General features: G+C 43.1%; 1 protein-coding gene across 1 annotated transcript in view; it reads left to right on the top strand.

The window, feature by feature from the left end:
• Positions 1-5,905: 5,905 nt before the first annotated feature.
• The window catches only part of LOC138174728 (alpha-2,8-sialyltransferase 8E), a gene marked incomplete at its 5' end in the record, with an annotated part of 26,766 nt that continues 10,816 nt past the window's right edge, over positions 5,906-21,855 (top strand). The window contains one exon of the mRNA XM_069105038.1: positions 5,906-6,018. Within this exon, the coding sequence (XP_068961139.1) occupies positions 5,906-6,018 (113 nt within the window). The remainder of the gene's footprint in view (positions 6,019-21,855) is intronic.

Consider the following 21,855-nt stretch of genomic DNA (forward strand, 5'->3'; position numbering starts at 1 on the left):
TGTATATATCACTTTAAGGTGTTCAAAGCACATTATTTTCTAGTTACGTTGAAGCTTATCCCTTTGAAGTGCCCAGATTTTGTTTCTTGTAACTGTTCTAGAGTGAAATCTTTCTCGAATATGTTATTTGCTGTCCTGGCTTCCTCAGCAGAGAATGCCAAACCTAATTTAACCTTTTCTTGATGATTCAGAGTCATCATCCCAAGCATCAATTATGGTAGCCTGCTGTAAAGAGAAGCACAGATCTGCTGTTTTTGGTTTTCCTGTCTCTGCCCCTGCTGTCAGCTGTCACCTCTATCGCTGTCATCTGGTCTGCTTCTAGCACCACCCTTCCCCCAATTTCTTGATCCTAATTTGCTATGGGCTGGGAAACCAGGTAGCCCAGTTTGTAAGAATTATGTTTAGAATAAAAGTGAGTAACTGAGTGAAAGTCAAAGTTTGTTCTTTACATTATAACTATGAGATAGCTTCTGGTGGCATTTATACTTTCTTTTCCTCCTTTTCCTCACCCTCTTTCTTCTTCTTACCCTCCTTTTCTTTTTCTTCCTCTTCCTAATAAATTCTCTCTATATAATAAAGTGAGAGTGTTATTTTATAAGATATATCCCATAACATCAGCCTCATCTTCCAAAAAGGTCAGGGCACTGAGTTCTATAGTCACATTCTTAGGTATTAGAACCAAGGATGGAATTGTTTTGTTCATTTGTTTCACTTGTGTCTTACTCTTTGTGACCCCATTTGAGGTTTTCTGGGCAAAGATACCAGAGTGGTTTGCCATTTCCTTCTTTTTTTTTTTTTTTAAAGCAATAGGGGTTAAGTAACTTGCTCAAGGTTACATGGCCAGTTATTTCTGGGTGTGGTGCTGAGTATCTGACCCCGGATTTGATCCAGGTCATCCCGACACTGGAGCCGGTGCTCTTACTCGCTGAGCCACCTGGCCGCCCCTGCCATTTCCTTCTCCAGCTCATTTTACAGATGAGAAAACGAAACTATCAGGGTTAAGTCCAAGGTCACACAGCTGATAAATGTCTGAGGCTGGATTTGAACTCAGGAAAAGGTCTCCATGACTCCAGGTCTGGCACTCTGTGCACTATGGTGCCACCTAGGGGTTGAAGAATCGTTGGGTACATTCTATTGAAGGACAATGTAGGACCTTGGAGAGCAGTGATCAAGTCCCTAGGGGATGGAATGAATGCACTGTTATATGGATTGGAGCTCTGTTCTCTCAGCTGCTTTTTCAGGGAAAAGTTTAATGTATTCCAAGTCTTTTCTTACACATCCTGTAGAATATACTGAAGATTTGGGGTGGGGGGAAGCAATAGGGTGGGGGAAAGAGAAAAGGAGGGTGTGAGGCAGGATGAAAGGGATGAGCAAATTCAGAGGAAGTAACATTTCAATCAGTTTACAGAAGCAAGACAACATGAGGATATCTTACATCCTCCTAGGAACAAAGCTATAAATCTTCTGGCATCCCTCAGGTGAACAGTTGTGACCTGGGTTAGAGCCTTATCATTTGAGCAGAAGAGTTTCCTACAGGTGTGGATAATTGATCATTTATCTTGGGGACTGGGGGTAGGGGATGGCCCCACATTTAAAGATAATGTAACAGGGATTAAAAAATAAAAGAAAACAATAGTAACAGAGCCATGCAGTAGCTTCTCCACAGATGACCTTGTTCTTACCTCTCCCTGAAATGTTTACGAAGTGCTACTCTCCTCTTTCTCTCACCCTCAATAGGCCACCAGGCAAATGTCCTGGTGGGGACTCTGACCCTATGTAGTCTGTTCCATTTGCAATCTCCACACCCACCCCATCAAGAAAAATATGCAATGAATATGAATAATCACCTAGAAACAGGCTGCACCTCAGCCTGGGGGTCTGATCGCACTCATTATTATTTCAAACCAATGTAATTTTCTACTAAGACATAAGCCTGGCTCCTTGCTGCTAAGAGTGCTGGTATCCTGATACAAGCCCTGCATCCCTGGCTGTGTTTGTTCTCAGGGACTTGCTCTCCCAGTTTGTCCAGACCAAGGATGTGGGAGAAAAGCTATCAGAATCTAGAATCATTAAAGGTCAAAGCTGAAAGGACCCTTAGAGATCATTTTAGCACAGTGCCTAACACATAGTAGGCACTTAAATGTTCATTAACTGACTGATTTAGCTCACATCCATCACTTGGTAGATTAAGAGATTGAGGCTTCAAAAGGGAGATGACATGTCTAAGGTCACATAAACTTTTCACAGAAAATCTTGGACTAGAACCCAGGTCTTTTGATTCCTGTTCCATGGTCCTTTCCTATATCAGCAATTTAAGGATGTTCTCATACAGTGTTCCAGGTCTCTCCTTGAGCAGCCCATTGAATTATCAGAATTGTGCTTTTGACTCTCCTCCTTTTCCAAACACATGTCATAGCTAGGTGCTAGCTTGACTTTAGTTTGCCTTAGAAGTAGAGTGTCAGAACACAGGATAGATTGTGCAGCCTCACTGTGCAGACAAGTCACATGTGAAGTATTTGATTCAATTCTGTATGATGCATTTTAGGAAGGATAATGACAGGAATTCAGAGAAAGATGACCCGGAGGGTGAGGAACCTCAAGATTCATGCCATAGGAAGATTCATGGAAGGAATTTAAGTGGGATAAGAGAAGATTTAGGGAGGCCATGATCACCATCTGCAAGGTCTGTCAAATGGAAGAAGACATATTCTACTTGGCCCTAGAATGTAGAACTGAGCATGATGGATAGAAGTTTCAGAAAGGTTGGTTTAAACCTGATGTAAAGAAAACACTTTCTAACCATTAGAGCTGTGCAGAAGTGGGATGAATTGTCCTTGGAGGCAGTCACTTCTCCCTTGCTAGCAGTCATTTAAGTGAAAGCTGGATGACTATGTTGAAGAAAAGATTCTTGGTCAAGTTGGGCTAGATGGCCTTTGAGTTCGTTTTCAATGTTGACCTTCTGAATTTTGATTTTGTCCCACCTATCTAGTATCATGGGTCTTCTTTAGCTATCATCAGTTCCCATGTTGGCCACTCCATGACAGAAAGGTCAGTATGTTATGAGACAGCTAATCCTATTATGGGACAATTCTTGTTAGAAAGCTCTTCCTAAAGTTGAACTGTATGCAATCTCATTGGAAATGTTTTTCTCTGTGCCTTCATAATTTCACTGCTGAGCATCTCCCTTTTCTCTTAATCTATATACCCCTGAGCATTTTCTCATTTTTGAATAATAATGTATTTTCCCCCAATTACATGTAAAAACATTTTTAACATTTTCTTTAAAAATTTTTGACTTCCAAAACCTCTCCCTCCTTTTCCTCTCCTCTCCCTAAGACAGAAAGCAATTTGATGTAGGTTATACATCACGCATTTGCAACCATGCAAAACATATTTCACATTAGTCATGTTGTGAAAGAAAACACAGACAAAAACCATGAAAAAATGAAGTGTAAAATAGTATGCTTTGATTTTTATTCAGCCTCTATCAGTTTTTTTCTGTGGAGGTGGATAGCCTTTGGAATTGTCTTGGCTCATTGTATTGCAGAGAATAGCTAAGTCATTTACTATTGATCATTGTACAATATTGCTGTTACTGTGTACGGTGTTCTCCTGGTTCTGCTCACTTTGCTTTGCATCAGTTCATGTAAGTCTTTCCAGGTTTTTCTGAAATCCTCCTGCTGGTCATTTCTTATAGAACAGTAGTATTCTATTACTATCATATACCACAACTTGTTTAACCATATCCTGAGCATTTTAATCCTTAGATCCTACCTGTCTTTCTTTTGAACACTTTGAAATCTGCTTTCCCCAAGTCTAGAATATGTGTCAAACTAAGTGCAGATTTCTTCTCTGCTATCGTTATTTTTTCCTAAGATTCCCATCTCTTCTATTGCAGCAATCAGTTCTTCCCTATCAGTGAGAATCAGATTCAGAATAGAATTTCCTATTTTCCCCCTTGAAACTTGAAATGATCACTGAGGTATGTCAAGAGAGAAAAACAGATGCAGACACAGATAGAGACAGAGAGAGCTCTTAAGATGTCTGGGTAATCATTCAGTCTCTGGGTAAGACTTGTGATCCCTTTCCCAAACTTCTCATCTATGTCTTCTTTCTATTCCGAGGGTCTGCAGTATATTCCAGTGATAAAACTACTTCTGTTTCTCCCTTAGGATCACGAATCATAGATTTAGAAATAAATAGAAATTTAGGGGCCATAGTCTAACTTCCTCATCTTTCTTATGATAAAATGAGGACCCAGAGAGGATAACTGATAGTTATCACTGTTACATTGCTCACACTGTTAGTAAGGGGTCCCATTGGTCTTATTCTTCTTATTTGGCTACCCCACAAGATAAGTTGATGGTATCTCTTCAAGCATTTAAGGACAGCTGTTATTCAGTTCACTTAAAAAACCCCCAACATATACCAAATATCTTCTAAGCACAGAGAACTATGGTAGGCCTTGAGGGAAGATACACAGTTTAGGTCCCTGTCATCATGGAACTTATAGTCTAATAAAAGAATAACATGTAATCATATCTTCCCTAAGATTTCTCTTCTCCAGTTTAGACATCCCCAATTCCTTCAATGCATGCTCCTATAACATGGCTTCCAGATCCTTTCCTATTCTGGTTATATTATATCTCAGAAAAGTTACTGGAGGAATTGAATCCAGTGCTCCAGTTGTGTCCGGACTGGGGCAGATTAAAGTTGCATAATCACTCCTTAGTGGTAGATGCTGCAGTTGTATTAACATAGCTTTATATCGCTAAGTCCTGGGGAACTCGTTTTCAGATACCTGCTCTTCTCTAGTGCTTCTTGGGAAGGGATCTCAGGCTCTGTGCGCATTCCCTAACACTGCTTCTCTCCAGCTCCATCTGGGATGTGCTCACTCAGCCCTTGCCCTCTCAGCAAGAGTGGCAAAAGGCATTGATCTTTTTTGTCCACTTAAATTACATCTTCTGACTTTGGTGTGTAATCAGGATCATGTCCTCCACCTACCCTCAGGGAGCTGAGGGAGGGTCATGGAATGATTAGCTGGGAGTGACCTTAGAGGTTGTCTTTTCTACACCTCCACCTTCCATTTTACAGATGAAGAAACTGAGACCTAGAGAGGCTATCTGACTTGTCCATAGTCATACATATTTGAACCCATGTCCTCTCATGCAATATCTAGCTCTTCCCAAGGCACTAGGCTACTTGTTGAGCAAAAAAGGGTCTGATGTGGGGTGGGGAGAGGGAGGAATGAGGATGGGGATCAGGCCACATTTTGCCCAGTGATTCCTCTACTGCCAGTAACATAAGTTTCCCTCACAATTGCCTCCCGTGACACTGTTGATGTGGTCCCATGTCATTTGCTGACATTTATCCTACAAAATTTTAAGCACTAACTGACGCAATCTAAAATATGGATGCAAAATCATTAAGAGAAACAAAGATATAGACATCTCAGGAGACAAAAACCTGCCCATTTTTGCTATTGTATAGCATTGTGTATGGGGGGCATAGGATTGGTTCTTTTAAAAATCTGCGCTGGCCTTGGTGTTCCCTAAGCATAGCTGAATGGCGGTTGTTCTGCATCTGTCCTAAAGACATCGGAATCCAGATTCTATTCTCACTATTAGGCAGTGAGCAAACAGTGTCGGTACTGGGGAGAACCCTGGGGGAACAGCAAGAAGACCTACCAGGTTTTAGTTTGAACTCTGTCACTGGCTTGGTATGACCTTAGACAAGTGACTTAGCTTTTTGCCCCAGGTTCTTCATCTGTAGAATGGGATAATAATGTCTCTCCCACTTATCTATCCAAGGCCTGTTGTGTGAGGATCAAAGATGCAGACAAATAGATGTATATGTGATAGACTGTCACTGGCATTCTCACTGGCTGCTCCCTGTCTCTCTGTAGGACATGCCGTACAATCGCTCTCAGTTTAAGAAGTGTGCAGTCGTGGGGAATGGAGGCATCCTGAAGAACAGCCGGTGTGGGAGAGAGATTGATAGTGCAGACTTCGTGTTCCGGTAAAAAGCATCCTTTTCTCTTCCTTGGGGTTTGGGGCTCTTGGAGACTTTCCTCTCACATCATTGCATAGGGATGACCAGGGATTCTTAGCCTGGGATCTGAGAACTTGATGAAAAAATTGATATATTTTGCTAAAACTAATTTCCTCTACAATCCTATATATTTTATTTTACTCTGTGGGGATGGAGGAGATTTAAAAAAGATTAAATAAGATGGGGTCCCTGCCATCACAATGCTCATGGATATTCTGTGCTTCCTCTTGAAGACATCTGGCCATGGTCACTTCGCTCCTTCCATTTCACTTTGGGGTAGCTTTCATTATTAGGAAGTTTCCCTAAACATTGAGGTGAAATTTGCTTTTCTACGACAGTTTCACTTGACATTGAAGGCCTTTCACGATCTGGATCCAGCTGACTCTTTTTCCTAGTCTTTTTTCATACTCTTTTCCTTCCTGTATGGTTTGCTTCCTTCATGGTTTAGCCAAAATGAACAAATAGCTGTTATTTGACCTCATCTTTCTAGCTTGTAGTGGATAGAGGACCGGGCCTGGAGTCAGGAATATTCAAGTTTCAAATCCAGCCTCAGACTAGCTATGTGACCTTGGGCAAGTCACTTAACTTCTGTCTGCCTCCATTTTCTCAATTGTGAGGATCCAGTGAGGTCATATTTGAAAAGCTCTTAGCATAGGGCCTGGTGCATCGTAGGTGCTTAATAAATGCTTCCTTCCTCTTCAGCCCCCATGTATTGGGGAAGACTCCCCCTCCCGCCCCATACCTGGAGTACATGTCCTCTTCCTCCCCATCTGTTGGAATCCTTTCTTCCTTCAAGGCCCCATTGCTATGCCACTTCTTTCATGAAGCCTTTCCGGATCTAGATAGCTCCTTGACTTCTAACACATTCTGCCTTGTGTCATAATCATCTGTGTTCAGTTGCCATCATGGTGTGGTAGAATGAGTACTGGATTGAGATTCAGGAGTTGCTGTTGGGTAGTTTTTCAGTCATGTCTGCCTCTTCATGGTCCCATTTGGGGTTTTCTTGGCACAGATACTGGAGCGGTTTGCCATTTCCTTCTCCAGCTCATTTTACAGATGACAAAACGGAGGCAAACAGGGTTAAGTGACTTGCCCAAGGATACACAGCTATGTGTCTGAGGCCAGATTTGAATTTATGAAGATGAATCTTTCTGACTTCTGGCACTCTATCCACTGAGCCACCTAGCTGTACTGGATTCAGGGGAGGTAGCTTCAAATCCTGGTTCTACTAACTGCGTGACTTTGGGCCAGTCACTTAATACATCTCTGAACCCAATTTCCTTAATCTTTAAAATGGAAATAATAATGCTTGTACTATCTCACAGAGTTGTGGGAAAGCCATCTGTGGATCCCAGTGTGCTATGCAAATTCTGGATATCTAGTTCATGTTTATTTTCCTGTCTACAGGTAATACTGTTCTGTCCTTCCCCCTTTCCCCACCCTGCTGTTAGAATTTAAATTCCTTGGGGGCAGGGACTGTAATTTTGTGCCTTATTTTCTTCTCTTTCTCGGACTCTCAAATGTCAGTGGATTGAAGCCCAGAGGCAGTCCCATTTAGTAGAGAATTCAGAACTAGGAGGGGTCCGTGGATTCATTAATCAAGGTTCCCTTCTCCCCTTTGAATGGGTTTGGGGAGGAAGGGCTTGACAACTCCCTCTCTGGCTAGATTTTGGTTGCCTAGAGGGAAGCAGTCAGATTTCACCTCCATAGTATTATGGGAGAGGCCCTTGAAGAACAATATGAAATTCCTGCCATGACAGTCGCCAGTAACTGAAACAATAAGAGAGATCGACTTGGAGAAGGAGGGCTGCGTTCAAGTCTTAGATCAGACATTTATTGACTGTGTGATCTTAGATAAATCATTTACCCTAAAATGAAAGTTTGTTGATTTCAAGAACTGTTTCATATTGATCTTTGTAGCCTTGATGGCTAGCACAGTGCCTGGCACATAAAGGTGATGATGATAAACGAATAAATCTTAATTAATAAAACTTAATAAATACCTGCTGAATTGAAATGAATTGAGTTTCAATATCCTCATCTGTAAAATGGGCATAGTAATGATGGGGGATGGGATCCCAATAGGTTCAGCAGGAATTCTGATCTTATCACCAGAAAGGACCAGAAAACCTGCAATATCGTCTGGAAAGAATTCAAGGTCTCAGGCTTAATTGCAGTGAGAGTTGTAGAAGTTTATTGTTAGGCTTCCATGAGAAGCTGGCAAGAGTCCTTTAGGGGACCTGTGAGTGAGAGGGGTACATGCTTTTACCTTTAAAGGGTAGGGCTGCCATTGTCAGGGCTGACCAGACAGGAGGGGCCTCAGTGCATAGACAAAGGTCAGAGCTGACCAGGAGGAGCTTGTGAATTGATAGTTTAGATAAGATTTGGGCCCGGTCAAGGAGACAAAAGGCAAGGATAAAAGAGGGTGTGGGCCAGGCCCAGAAGAAATGAAGAGATTAAGTAAGAACAAAGAGGTCACTGGGTGTTGCCTAGGTGGAGTGTGGGATGGGGAGAAGGGGCAGAGCTCAAGGATGGGAAAGGACAAATTACAACTTCACAGACTGGTTTTACAAGTTGGTTTGACCTAGACCCCAGGTACCCCATCAGTAATACTTCCTTTTATACAATATAAGATACATTATGGAGCTGTTGTAAACTGTAAAACCGTATATGACAAATCTTTACCAAGAAAACTCCCATGGAGTCATGAAGAGTTGGACAAGACTAAAACACCAGATCAACACCAACAAAGTCCTATATAAAAGAGGCCCATTATTATTAATTACCTCCAGAAGGCCCCTGTTAAAACCAGTACATGAGACCTGGGAAGCCCCAGGCCTCTCCCTTCAATGCAATCTACATACAGATCTGTGAGCTGTCACCTTGGGCCCAGAGAGGACTTAGGGTGTGGAAGGAGGGGAATGGAGTGGACGGGGGGGGGGGGGTGGAGAGTAACCCTGGGGAATCAGCTTGAAAAGGACAGGCCCAGGGCAATGGGACACATAGAATGGATGTCTGTTGGAGGGAGCATTGAAGACAAACTGCAATAATGACTAAATGCCTATCCTGGGGATCACTTGGTTGGTATAAAAAGTGTTATATGCCCAACCTGGTTGCGTAGACATGAGTCAAAAATTACAAAGAAAAAGAAAAATCACAACCAAAAAACCCTTGGCTCAGTCATATAAAGAATGCAGACAGAAGCACATTTTCTTTCCTCAATTATCTGTATAACTGTGAGTATGCAGCTCGGTCCCACAGCTGGCAGATTTTAAAAAGAAAAGATAGAAAAGTAATTCAAATTCAAATCCTGCTTGAAAATCAGTTATCTCTGAATTCTGGGGGAAAAAAAATTCTCTTCCTCTCCCCACCTTCCCAGTGCATATTGTTACCAGAACTGGTTTTGCGGAGAGATTTGTGATGAAACATGTAACAATTTTAGTCGGCAAAGGGGAGCGGGAGCTCTTGGCCTTTCTCCAGATGGGACAAGAGTGGCGACTTGCTAGCAGATCTCCTTTTGCTCACTGAGAATGGGTTTGTGTGTGAATATTCCTGGCTCTTGGCTCTAGGAACAGGGAGCCTCCTGTTTCCAAAGGAACAGAAGCTGCAAGCTGTCCTTGCTCTGTTCTTGGAAACAGGGACTTAGTTGTGGTCTGCCCACCAGCTGCTGGGTGCTAGACCTCTTTTGCCAGTGATGACAGGAAAATGCTTTCCGCCCTTGTAGCCCCAAGAGACATTATTAGGGGCTCGAGTGGTTAAAGATGATTTCTTTAAGACTGGATGTGCTGGCACATGCCTGGAGTCCCTGCTACTGGGGAGACTGAGGCTGGTGCATCACCTAAGTTTGGGAGTTCTGAGACATGGTAGGGCTAACGCCAATCTGGGTGTCTGCACTGTCCAACACTGGTATAGCAAACCTCTGAAAGTGCCGGAGGAGGGAACCAGACTGCCTAAGGAAGCATAAACTGGTCCAGGTCAGAAGTGTCAATCACCAGGGGTTCTATGAATGGCCACTATACTTCCGTAGGGAGACCCAGTCTCAAAAAAAAAAAATGATTCTTTTAAAATAATGGCATACACAAAGCCTGTGAGTATATACTGGATTAAGAACAAGTAAAATCCTCTTCTTGGGAGATTTTCTTTAGAAGAGAAACCCACCTTCTTGAAGTATTCCATTTAATTGAAAAAAAAAATTTAAGCATCTATTTTGTGGGAGGCTGGTGCTAGGCACCAGGGATAAAACAGATTGTTAGGACATAGGACCAGTTTTCAAGAAGTTTATAATATAAGCCTATGAGCTGATTGGGAGAGGGGGAGACAAGCACAGAAATAGCTAGGACATGAGGGACCACAAGGTAAGTGCAAAGCAGAGGCCTCTCACAAAGTGCCCAAAGAAATCCATGAGGGAGAGGTTGCTTTCTGGACACAAAGGAATGCACTAGCTCATGGAATCATGAGCTGTAGAACTGAAAGGGACCTCAGAAGCCATCTAGGCCAACCCTCTTTTTGCTATTAGGGTGGTTAAATGACTTGCCCAAGATCACACAGATAGTAAGCGTCAGAGGCAGAATTTGAATCCAGGCCCTTTGATTCTACTGCACCATGATTAGCCTGGAACTGATCTTCAGAAGATGTAGATTCAGGTCCCAGGTTTGTCAGTGTTTCATTGTGTGACCTTGGGTACTCTTCTCCAGGTCTCAGCTTCTCTAACTATTAACCAGAGATCCTACCTGAGAATCCAGTGAAATAAGATCATTGGTAATAGCAGCAAGATGTCATCATCATTTGTTATAGCTGGACAGTGGTTTACAGTAGGTGTATAATTAATGTTTGTGGATCGACTGATTAATTTATTAGGGACTTACACAAGCATGATTTTATTTCTACCATAACCTTCTTGTGAGGCAGCAAGGTATAGTGGAATGATCTCTGGACTTCAATTCAGGATGCCTGGGTTCATGGACTGACTCTCATACTTGCTAGCTTTTTTCGCTGCTCAACTTAACACACATTTATTAAGCACCTAATATATACAAGGTGGAGAGGCAGCATGTTATCATAGTGGATAGAGAACCTGCCTCAGAATCAGGAAAATCTAGATTCAGATCTTACTTCTGACACTTGATATGACCTTGGGCCAATCATCAAGTGGTAAGTGGGGGTTTCCTTATCAGCAGGGAAGGGGGGGGGGCTTATATCAATGAGAACAACCAAAAAAACCAAGTTCAAGGCTTTGTAATAGGTGATGGGATAAAAACCCCAGAAATGATACAGTCCTTGACCTCTGGGACTTTACCCCCCTTGAAGGTACACAGGACAAATTAACTTAGGACAGAGAAAATGTTAATAAATAAGTGGGAGGGCCAAGAAAGGCTTGATGGAGTACGAAGCCCCTGAGCTGAGGCTGGAAGGAAGATAAGGATTGGGGAGGGGAGTGGTTGAGGAGAGAATTCATTCTATACTTGGGGAACAGCAGGGTGGAAGACACAGAATGTCAAATTCGGATAAAAGCAAATAGGCCAGTTTGGCTGAAACATAGAATGCATGAAGGGGAGTGATATGAAATTAGTCCAGAAGGACAGGTCAGAGCCAGATTGTGGAGGGCTTTAAATGCCAGGCTGAAGAGCTGGCAGTTTGTCCAAGAGGCACCAGGGAGCAAATGAAGAGTTTTTAAGCAGAGAATGTCACGGTCAGACTTGTGCCTTGGGAAGATTATTTTAGCAGCTGTGTAGAGGACAGCTTGGTATGGGGAGAGACTGGGAATAAGGAGAATAGTTAGAAGCTTATTTGATGGTCCAGGCAAGAAGCAAAAATGGGCCTGAACTAGGTCGTAATGTGAAAGGAACAAAGGGAATGATGAGAGATGCTGTAGCAGTAGAATTGACAAAAGTTGGCAGCTGATTAAGTATGGAGGAGAGTGAAGGAGAGGAAGATTCAAATATGATGCCATGGTTGCAAACCTGAGTGACTGGGAAGATGGTTTTGTTGTTCTTCCGTCCTTTCAGCCATGTCTGATCCTCTGTGACCCCATTTGGGATTTTCTTGGTAGAGATACTGGAGTGGTCCTTCTCCAGCTCATTTTACAGATGAGGAAACTGAGGCAAACAGGGCTAAGTGAGTTGCTCAGGGTCATACAGCTAGTAGGTGTCTGAGTTCAAATTTGAACACAGGTCCTCCTGACTCCAGGCCTGGAATTCTATCCATTGCAGCACCCGATCTGCTCTAGGATAGTGATACCCTTAAAGTAATAGGGAGGTTTGGAGGAATTTAAAGGGGAAGATGATGAGTTACATTTTGGACATGAGTTTGAAATTCTAGGGTTTGTGTGATCAACATATGATAGGTCCAGAGTCAGTGGGGATGCTGAAATAAGCCTACATTTATGGTTGGGAACTTATTTTCTTGAACTCTCAGTTCATTAGATAGGGAAGGGCCTCTATGAAAGTTGGAATGGATCCCCTGTTCACTCCTTAAAGCTCACAGGCTCACATCATTCTATATTACATCATGACCTGCAGTCACATTACAAGTGACCTAATTCTTCTGACGATCCTTCCTTGATTAAGGCTCATTGAAGTCATCTGGAACAAGGTCAAGTGAGGAGTAAGGCCCCTTTCATTCCTCCCCTGGGAGTAGAGCTTTGTGGCAAGATTCCCCCCGGAAGGAGTCTTTCACTGAGCTCTGATTTGTCGTGTCTGCCTCTTCCCACTGGCTCAGGGTAAAACTCACGTAGCAAGCAAAGCAAACTAGAGCAGAGATGCAGAAAGGCTGAAGCTTAAAGAGGCAGGCCACATGCTCAGGACTGTAAGGCAGGAGATGACCACAACAATCACAGTTAGAGAATGTAAGCTTGTCAAGGGTAGGGCCAGTGTGGTTTTTCTTTGACACCTCTCCCTTCCTCTCTCTCTCTCTCTCTCTGTCTCTCTGCTTCTCTGTCTTTCTGTCTCTCTCTGTCTCTCTCTGTCTGTCTCTCTCTCTGTCTCTCTCTGTCTGTCTGTCTCTCTCTGTCTCTCTGCTTCTCTGTCTTTCTGTCTCTCTCTGTCTCTGTCTCTCTGTCTCTCTCTCTCTGTCTCTCTCTCTGTCTCTGTCTTTCTGTCTCTGTCTCTGTCTCTCTCTGTCTCTCTCTCTCTCTGTCTCTGTCTCTGTTTCCCTCTCTTTCTCTCTGTCTCTCTCTCTCTCTGTCTCTTTCTCTTTCTCTCTCTCTCTGTCTCTGTCTGTCTCTCTTTGTCTCTGTCTTTCTCTCTCTCTTCCCCCCTCTCCATCCTTCCCTCCCTTTTCTCTTCCTCCCCCTCTCTTTTTGCAACTTGCATCATCTATAAAATTTCAGTCAAGAATGACTTTGAAGTATAGAATCTGGGTTCTGACTAGGTTTCTGGAAGGAAGGTGTTACCCTTAACCAAAATAGAGTATTTAGGAGAAGGGACTTTATATATGTATATATATATATATATATACTTTAAGAGAATTGGTTCAATTTTAGACATGTTGAATTTGAGGTTATTGCAGGACTTCAAAGAAGAGGTATTGTATTAGATGAGTTTTTTTTTGGGGGGGGGGTTATTGGAAGCAGGAAAGGTGATTGGAGTCTCCTATCCATTTTCCTATCATAAACAAAGCAAATGTTTTCAAAATGGATTTTGTGAAAACTCGACAGCCACACCAAAGAAAATGAAAGAAAGCCTTCACACAAAACATATGTTAAATGAACTTTATTGGAGGGATATTTTGTGGGGCCAGTCATTTGGTCCTAGGACTGATGGCAAGTTACAGAGAATATAGCAGCTGAAGGTACATAGATACTTCCAGGTGAGAGTATGTTCCTTTAGGCCTGCAGGTAATGGGTTTCATGCCTGTTGCCGATCCTACTGTTATAAACAGCAACCATGAAGAGCCCCCTCCTCCAAAAAAAAAATCCAACCTTAACCCAAAGATGGAAGCTTCTGGGATTCCCTTATGTACTAGAAAACCATCTTCCCATCATTTTTTACCCTTCTTGCTCTGGCTTTGACATTTGGAGCATTTTAACTGGTAGGAAAACAAAGTGTTATCTGTTACCACTGGCCCATATCTTCTTTAGGCTTTGAGTATTGTCATCTGTCGAGAGGGTGAGGAGTAAAAATATGGGGTTGATCTTGTTCATTTATCCTACACATGGATATATACAGGCATGGAGATGGGGCAGGGCTGCTTTCAAGGACTTGCGTTAGGGCCTGGAAAACTCTCTAGTCCATACCTAGACCTGACTATCTGGTCAAGAAGAAATCATTTTCTCATTGCCCAGATGTAAAATATCTGTGGGGCTATACTTTTTAGGTGTAGAAAGCCTGGGCCACAAGTTCTCTTATAGATCAAGATCATGAGAAGTTAGCTGGCAAAAAAAAATAAGTTGTCATTAAGTCTATGCATAGACAAAGCACATGACTGAACAACTCTCCTAAGCTGGTCTCTACACTTTAAAGCCAGCTATGTCGATGTAGTGAATGGTTTAACAGCCACTCAGGGCTCCTGGCCAACACTTCATTTATTGGAAAGCCTTGATTTGTGAAATGGGCTGACATAGGTGACACAGGGGTTCAGAAGGGGGCACCCCTTACAGATATCCAGGAGGCTGAGGGTGATGTGGGATCAGAACTGAGAACATACCTCTGGGGCTTCTCAATGTAGAACTCATAAGGTTCATTTCCCAGAGGTTAAAACAACAACATGAGATCATTGGTAGAGAGTGTAGAGTAGTGGTTTTCTTTTCTTTGCTTTTTGCTTTTTGGAGGGGCAATTAGGGTTAAGTGACTTGCCCAAGGTCACATAGCTAGTTAAGTGTTAAGTGTCTGAGGCCGGATTTGAACTTGGGTCCTACTGACTCCAGGGCCAGTGCTCTGTTCATTGCCCTACCTAGTCGCCCCATAGAGTAGTGGTTTTCAAAGGGTATACTGTGGCACACTAGGGAGTCCTGGTGAGTTTCAATAGTTGTGCTGAGAAATTTCTCCTCACATAGTCAACTGATAGGCATTTATTAAACACTTACTGTGTGCCAGGCACTGTCCTCAGCATGGGGGTACTAAAAAAGGCAAAAGACAATCTCTGCTCTCAAGGAGCTCACAGCCTACTGAGTGAGGCAACATGTGAAACGACTATGTATAAACAATCTTTACAGGATAAACTGAACAGAATCAACGAAGGGAAGACGCTAGCATTAAGGGGGACTGGGGAAAGGCTTCTTGTAGAAGATGGTACTTTAGCTGGGACTTGAAGGAAACTGGGAGGAGGAGATGAGGGAGGGGGAGTGTTCCAGGCTTGGGAGACAGCCAGGAAAAAGGCCCAGAGGTGGGAGATGGAATGTCTTATATGAAGAATAGCAAGGAGGCCAGAGTCACTGGGTGGAAGGGTATATGGAAGTAATGTGCAAGAAGACTGGAAAGATGGGGGTGGCAGTAGGGTATGAAAGGTTTTGAATGCCAAATGAAGAATTTATATCTGATCCTATGAAAGAAATGATTTATTGGGCCCCTATGTTATTCCAATCACTATTAATCAGTTCAGTGTGATTCCATTGGGGTAATGGTTGTTAGCAATTATCAATGATATACTTATCTACTAATAAACATTTATTTAGTTTAGTCAACTAATACTAATATAAGAGTGGCGTATAGTAAATCATATTTTATAGATATCATGTAGAGATAATTAAGCAAGATGGATTCTTTCTCATAGTAAGTCTCAAACTTTAAAACCTGTAAATTCACTGTTCACTATTTATTTGCTAGTTATAAAGTTCACTTGCCTAACCACAAGAATGCTGATGACCAAACTCATCGTGGGTGGGATACCTTGATGTGATATGGAAAGTTACCCAATTTGTTTTTGTGTCTCTGGACCACCCTCTTGCTCAGCATGAGGAGGGGCCCATCTTATGACCACTTAGTCAGTGGAGATGACCCTTGCCTTTCCCATCCTGTGACCACCCATGCTAATGCATATTTCTGGTCCTCCTAGAGGGTCAAAAGCAAAGTCTCTCGACCAATGAGACTTGATATTTTTCTTTTCCTTTTCTAACTGTCTGGGTATCAAGCCCTGGGGAAAGGAGAAATCTCAGATTGTGAGAAAGATCTGAGGTCCTATTCAGTGAAGGGGTTCAGTTCCTTTAATGAATGGTTAATATCTCATGCCTTATTGATTTTTGTTGTATATTGGATAATTTTGGACCCTACACCTGGAAGTAATCAGGAGCCACTGGAGTTTATTGAGTAGGGGAATGATATGATCAGATCTCTGCTTTAGGAAGATCACTTTGTAGGTGGAATCAAGGTTGGGCTGTAGTAGAGAGAGTTTCGAGGCACAGAAACCAACCACCAGGCTATTGCAATAGTCTAGATATGGGGTGATGAGGGCTTGCCCTAGAGTGGTGGAAGTGTCAGAGGAGAGAAGGAATCTATAAAAGATATTATAAAGGTGAAATGGATAGGACTTGGCAACAGGCTTGGGGGACTGGGAAGATGATGCAACTTTGACTAATAGGGAGGTTCTGAAGAAGATAAGGTCATGAATTCAGTTTTGGACTTGCTAAACTTAAGATGTATATGGGACACCTAATGTGATATGTCCAAAAGGCAGTTGGAGATGAGAGATGAGATTAGCAGAGCAGTTAGGGCTAGATAAGTAGATGTGAGAATCATCAGCATAGAGATGGTAATCGGGAATCCATGACAGTTTATCACCAAGTGAAGGAATATAATGGGAGAAAAAGAAAGGACTTGGGACAGAAGTTGGAGGGACATACTCCATTTGCAATTGTGACTTGGGTAAAGACCAAGCAAAGGGAAGACTAAGAAAGAACGGTTATTTAGGTAGGAAGAAAACCAGGATACACTAGTGTAAAACCTGAAGAGAGGAGTGAATCAAGGAGAAGAAGATGGTGACTTACAATTTCAAGGGTTGCAGAGAAGTTAAGAAACATAATTGTTGAGAAAAGGCCGTAAGATTTGGCGAGCAAGAAATCACTGGTAAATTTGAAGAAGAAAGTTTTGGTTGAAAGATGAGATTAGAAGACAGACTGTTTGATTTTTAAAACAAGCAAGCAAGAGGAAAGGAAGTAGAAGTATCTATTGCAGGAATTCTGCTCAAGGCACTTAGCCAAAGGAAAAAAAGAGGAGAAATTCAGGACAATAGCTAGTGGAGATAGATGGATCAAATGATGGCTTTTTGAGAATGGAGGAGACATTAGAACGTCTGTAGGAAGCAGGGAATCAGCCAGTAGACAGGAAGAGATGGAAGATAAATGGGAGGGGGAATGATGAAGGAGTAATCTGCTGGAGAAGAGGGATGGAATGGGATCACTTGTGAACGTGGAAGGATTGGCCTTGGCAAGGAGAAGGGCCACCTCTTCATATGGGATGGGGTGAAGGAGAAGATAGTAACACAAGACATCTGGTTGATGTGCGATGAGGAGTAGGAGAGAAGAGGGAGCTCTTGTCAGATGGTCTCTTTTTTTTGGTGAAATATTAGGCAAGGCAAGAGACTTATACCCTGCAACTTTAGCATTCTGCAGTTGCCACCTCTAGCTAGGGTTTCTGCCTGCTCATGCCTGTTTTTCATTAGGAAGGTCATAATCACAGTTTTACCAGTTACTGGTGATAAAGAAAGAATGGGGTGAGAGGATGCCAGGGAAAAGTGGAATCGGAGGAATCCTAAGTTCTGCGTGAGGAGTTTGGGGCATTCAAGGATGACGAACACCTTGGGGGAGGGCTGTATTTCCACCTTTTGTGTCCACCTGGCACTCAATTCTCACCTGTGGCTCCAAGAAGCTGTATGTAGCCACCACACTCCAGTAAACTGTCTTAGCAACTGGCCTAAAACAGGTTAAAGGTAACCCACTGACCTCAAAGCCATTGCTGGGGCATGTGCCCCCCAAGCATGGGAAGACTTCCTCTGGTGGAATGGGAGGATGAGAACAGCTTGTTCCAATAGCCATGAAGGCGGCGGAAGCAGGCACTGTGAAGTGCTTAGAGCTTGGTCAGACCTTGAAGGCACCAAGGTCATCTACTTATCGTGAACTTTTACCAGTCATCCTGACTTTTGTCTTGCCCCACTGGATTTTGATGAAGAAAGAGTGAGATGAATGGTTTGGTGCAACTCTGCCTCACTTAAACCCAGTTCATGAGTGAGTCAAGGCATCGCCCATTATGTGGTGTCATTGGCACTCTTCAAAATTGAAGGACAAAAAACACTCCAACAATGGTTCTGTAGGCCCAATTGCCTGGAAGCTCCCCCCCTCCCCCAACAATTCCTCACAGTAAAGAACCAGAGATTAGAGGAAGAAGAGAAGCCTCTAGATAGAGCCTTGATAGGCAGAAGATGAACATCAAAGGCGAAGGATCAGTCAAACAATAGGAGAAGAACCAGGAAACAGCCGTGCCCTAGAAGTCAAGGAGGGTCAGCTAAGTGGCACAGTGGATAGAGCACTGGGCCAGGAGTCAGAAAGACTCATCTTTGTGAGGTCAAATCTGACTTCAGACACTTAATAGCTGTGGGACCCTGTACAAGTCACTTAATCCTGTTTGCATCAGTTCCTCAGCTGTAAAATGAGTTGGAGAAGGAAATGGCAAACCACTCTAGTGTCTTTGGGAAGAAAACCCCAAATGGGGTCACAAAGAATCAAACAGGACTGAAACAGCTAAACGGCAAAAAAAAAAAAGTCAAGGGAAGAAAGTGTGTACAAAAAGAGGAAGTATGTGACTTTGTAAAATGTCACAAAGATGTCAAGGAAGACAGGAAATGAAAGAAGTCCATTGGATTGAATAGAAATCAGTGACACCCTCAGAGAGAACAACTTCAGCAAAGTAGTAAAGTCAGAAGCCAGAGTGCAAAGGCTTGAGAAACCCTTGAGTAGGATGCAGTGAGAGGTGACTAGTTTAAATAACTTTTTCTAGGAGTTTGCCTGTGAGAAGAAAAAGATGATTCAGGATGTTAACCTATATCTCTGAGCCTCAGTTTTTGTTGTTATCTGTAAATTAGGAAAAAAATACTTGTTCTACCCACCCCACAAAGTTGAAAGTAGAGTGCCCTGTGAGGCTTTACGCATTGGGCAAGTATGATTTATAATCCTTATCCCCATTTTATAGATGAGGAAACTGAGGGACAAAGAGTGACAGCTGAGCTTAGATCAGGTCTTCTGGATGCTTATTCAGGATGCTCCGTCTTGCTGTCTGTTTGTGGCACCATAAGCTACACAGAAATCTAATAGGATGAGACTCATTAATAATGTGTCTTTATACATTCCATGGGTCAAATCAGCAGCTTGATGCTTGTCCTGTGTGCCCTCCACTCTAAGCCTCCAGCACTGAAATCCTCATCAAAAGCTCTCCTGTGCTTGTTGGCTGTGGAGTGGGAAGTTCTGGCTTCAGAAAGGGACCAGAGACAGACTGTGTGTTGTTCAAGACAGTCTAATTAAAGGAGGAGAGGCTTGTCACCAGAATGTGGGCTACAGTGACCCACGAAAGAGATAAAAAATGCAGAGTGTATGACTCTGTGCCAGGCTCAAAAGATACAAATGTGACAGATGTAGTAATGATTGATGTTTCTCTAGGACCTTGAGGTTTTTTTGTTTTTGTTTTTTACTTTTTGGAGGTGGGAAGGCAGGGCAATTGGGGTTAAGTGACTTGCCCAAGGTCACACAGCTAGATTTTTTTTGTGTGTGTTGTCTGAGTCTGTATTTGAACTCAGGTCCTCCTGACTCCAAGGCTGTGTGATAGTAATGGAATATAAAGATCCTCCTGTATCGGCTTGGTTTTCAAATTGATTGTGTTAAAACCCAGAGCTTGTTAATCCCACCTGTGGGATGGACTTGTTGATGTGAAAAGAGAGTCCTGAACTGGGAGGAGTTGGTGACGTAGATTTGGAGAGACAAGAGAGAGGCAGAAGAACTTTTTGGAAGCAGCACCCTCGTGGAGGCAGAGAGAGACTGAGAGGATTGCTGAGGGCCACTTTGAATTGCCCTGGACTTTTGAGACCTGCCCCCGGAGCTGCCAAGGACTGAGGAGACATGGCTGTTTTGCTGGTACTTTGTCTGTCTGTTTTGATGTTGTTTTGCCAGATTTGTCCACTGGTGAAAGACAGTCCTGTTGAACAAGTCCTGGAACCTGGCTGTTGGCTAAGAGCTTCTGAGACTGTCCTGCAGACAGAGAGTGAATACTGTCCACTGGTGAAGGACAATGCTGTTGTTGCAGGGGTCTGGGAACCTTTCTGTTGGTTCAGAAGCCCTGAAGAAGGATTTTCTTGTTGCATGTTAACAGAAATCCTGGGAGAGGGTTTTGCTAATGTTTTCAGGGGTCCTAGGACTGTTCTGCAGACAGAGGATGAATTAATGAAGGGACTGGCAATGTATCTTGTGGCCTTGCTAAGCCTTGTCTCCCCAGGAACTAAGATTGCTGAGAACTTGCCTGTGTCAAGATGAAGAAAAGACCTCCATTTGGGTATTAGGTGCTGTGCTTAAACTTGATGTAACTCTGGGATAGATTCAATTGTGATCCAGGGGTGGGGAACTTTTGACCTTTTTGTGTTCTATGATTGAACAAATGAATGTACTTTACTTAGATTGGAAACTAATCTCCATTTGAGAAGAGGGGCTTTGTGGTGGACTAAATGAAGGTACAGCCTAGGGGTGGAGTAGTATTTAAAAGAGGGACTTTGTAATTGATTGAATGATTGGTAGGTCCTGGGGTGGGGTAGTCCTTGGAGATTATTTAATCACACTTAGTAAATGCTGTATTTGGAATGATGTCATGTTTTGATCTTCTCTGTTCTTGGTTTGTCACTGAATAAAATGGAGAGCCCTTATGCTGGTATTCTGAACCTTGGGAAGTTGCCTTTCCTTGGCATTACATTACAGGCTGGTGCTCTGTTCACTGTGCCACCTAGCCGCCCCACACTTTACATGCTTTATCTCATTCGGGTCTCACAGCCTGGTAAAGTGCACAGAGCAGACGTTATTCTCCTCATCTTGCAAATAAGGAAATAAGGAAAACGGGCCTCAGAGAGATGATGTGATCTGCCCGTGGTCACACAGCTTATAAGTGTATGGACATTGGTATTGGTGGTTATAAGCCCAGCGTTCTACCTAGTATTGATGGGGGGTAAACGGGATCCCAAAAGGTTCAGCAGATATTCTGATCTTATCCAAGACCAGAAAACCTGCAATATCGCCTGGAAAGAATTCAAGGTCTCAGGCTTAATTGGAGTGAGAGTTGTAGAAGTTTATTAATACGCCATTGCAGCGGGCAAGAGTCCTTTAGGGGACCTGCGAGTGAGAGGGGCACATGCTTTTACTTTTAAAGGGTAGGGCTGCCATTGTCAGGGCTGACCAGACAGGAGGGGCCTCAGTGAATAGACAAAGGTCAGAGCTGACCAGGAGGAGCATGTGAATAGGTAGTTTAGATAAGATTTGAGGAGACAGGAGGGATTAAGTAAGAACAAAGGAGTCCCAAGGTGTTGCCTAGGCCTAGTGTGGATACGGGGAAGGGGGGAAGGGGCAGAGCCGGAGGTTGGGAAAGGAATTTTACCGATAACAATTTGACAATACAAATTGCAGTTACAATTTCACAGGCTGGTTTCACAAGTTGACCCAGACCCCAGGTGCCCCATCAGTATGTCTTGCTGCCTCTCAGGAGAAAGTGGTTGCTGTCAATGTGGGCATGACTATACAGATATAGTGACTGCTAAAACGCTACGTACCATCAGCTATTGTATTCTTCTACGATGTGCCGGGCACTGTGCTAAGGCCCGGAGAGACCAACATAAAAGAGAAAGACAGTA

Source organism: Petaurus breviceps, unplaced genomic scaffold, assembly GCF_028583685.1.
Source record: "Petaurus breviceps papuanus isolate PSGF00001 unplaced genomic scaffold, PetGlider_PUasm1.0 137, whole genome shotgun sequence".
Lineage (NCBI taxonomy): Eukaryota > Metazoa > Chordata > Mammalia > Diprotodontia > Petauridae > Petaurus > Petaurus breviceps.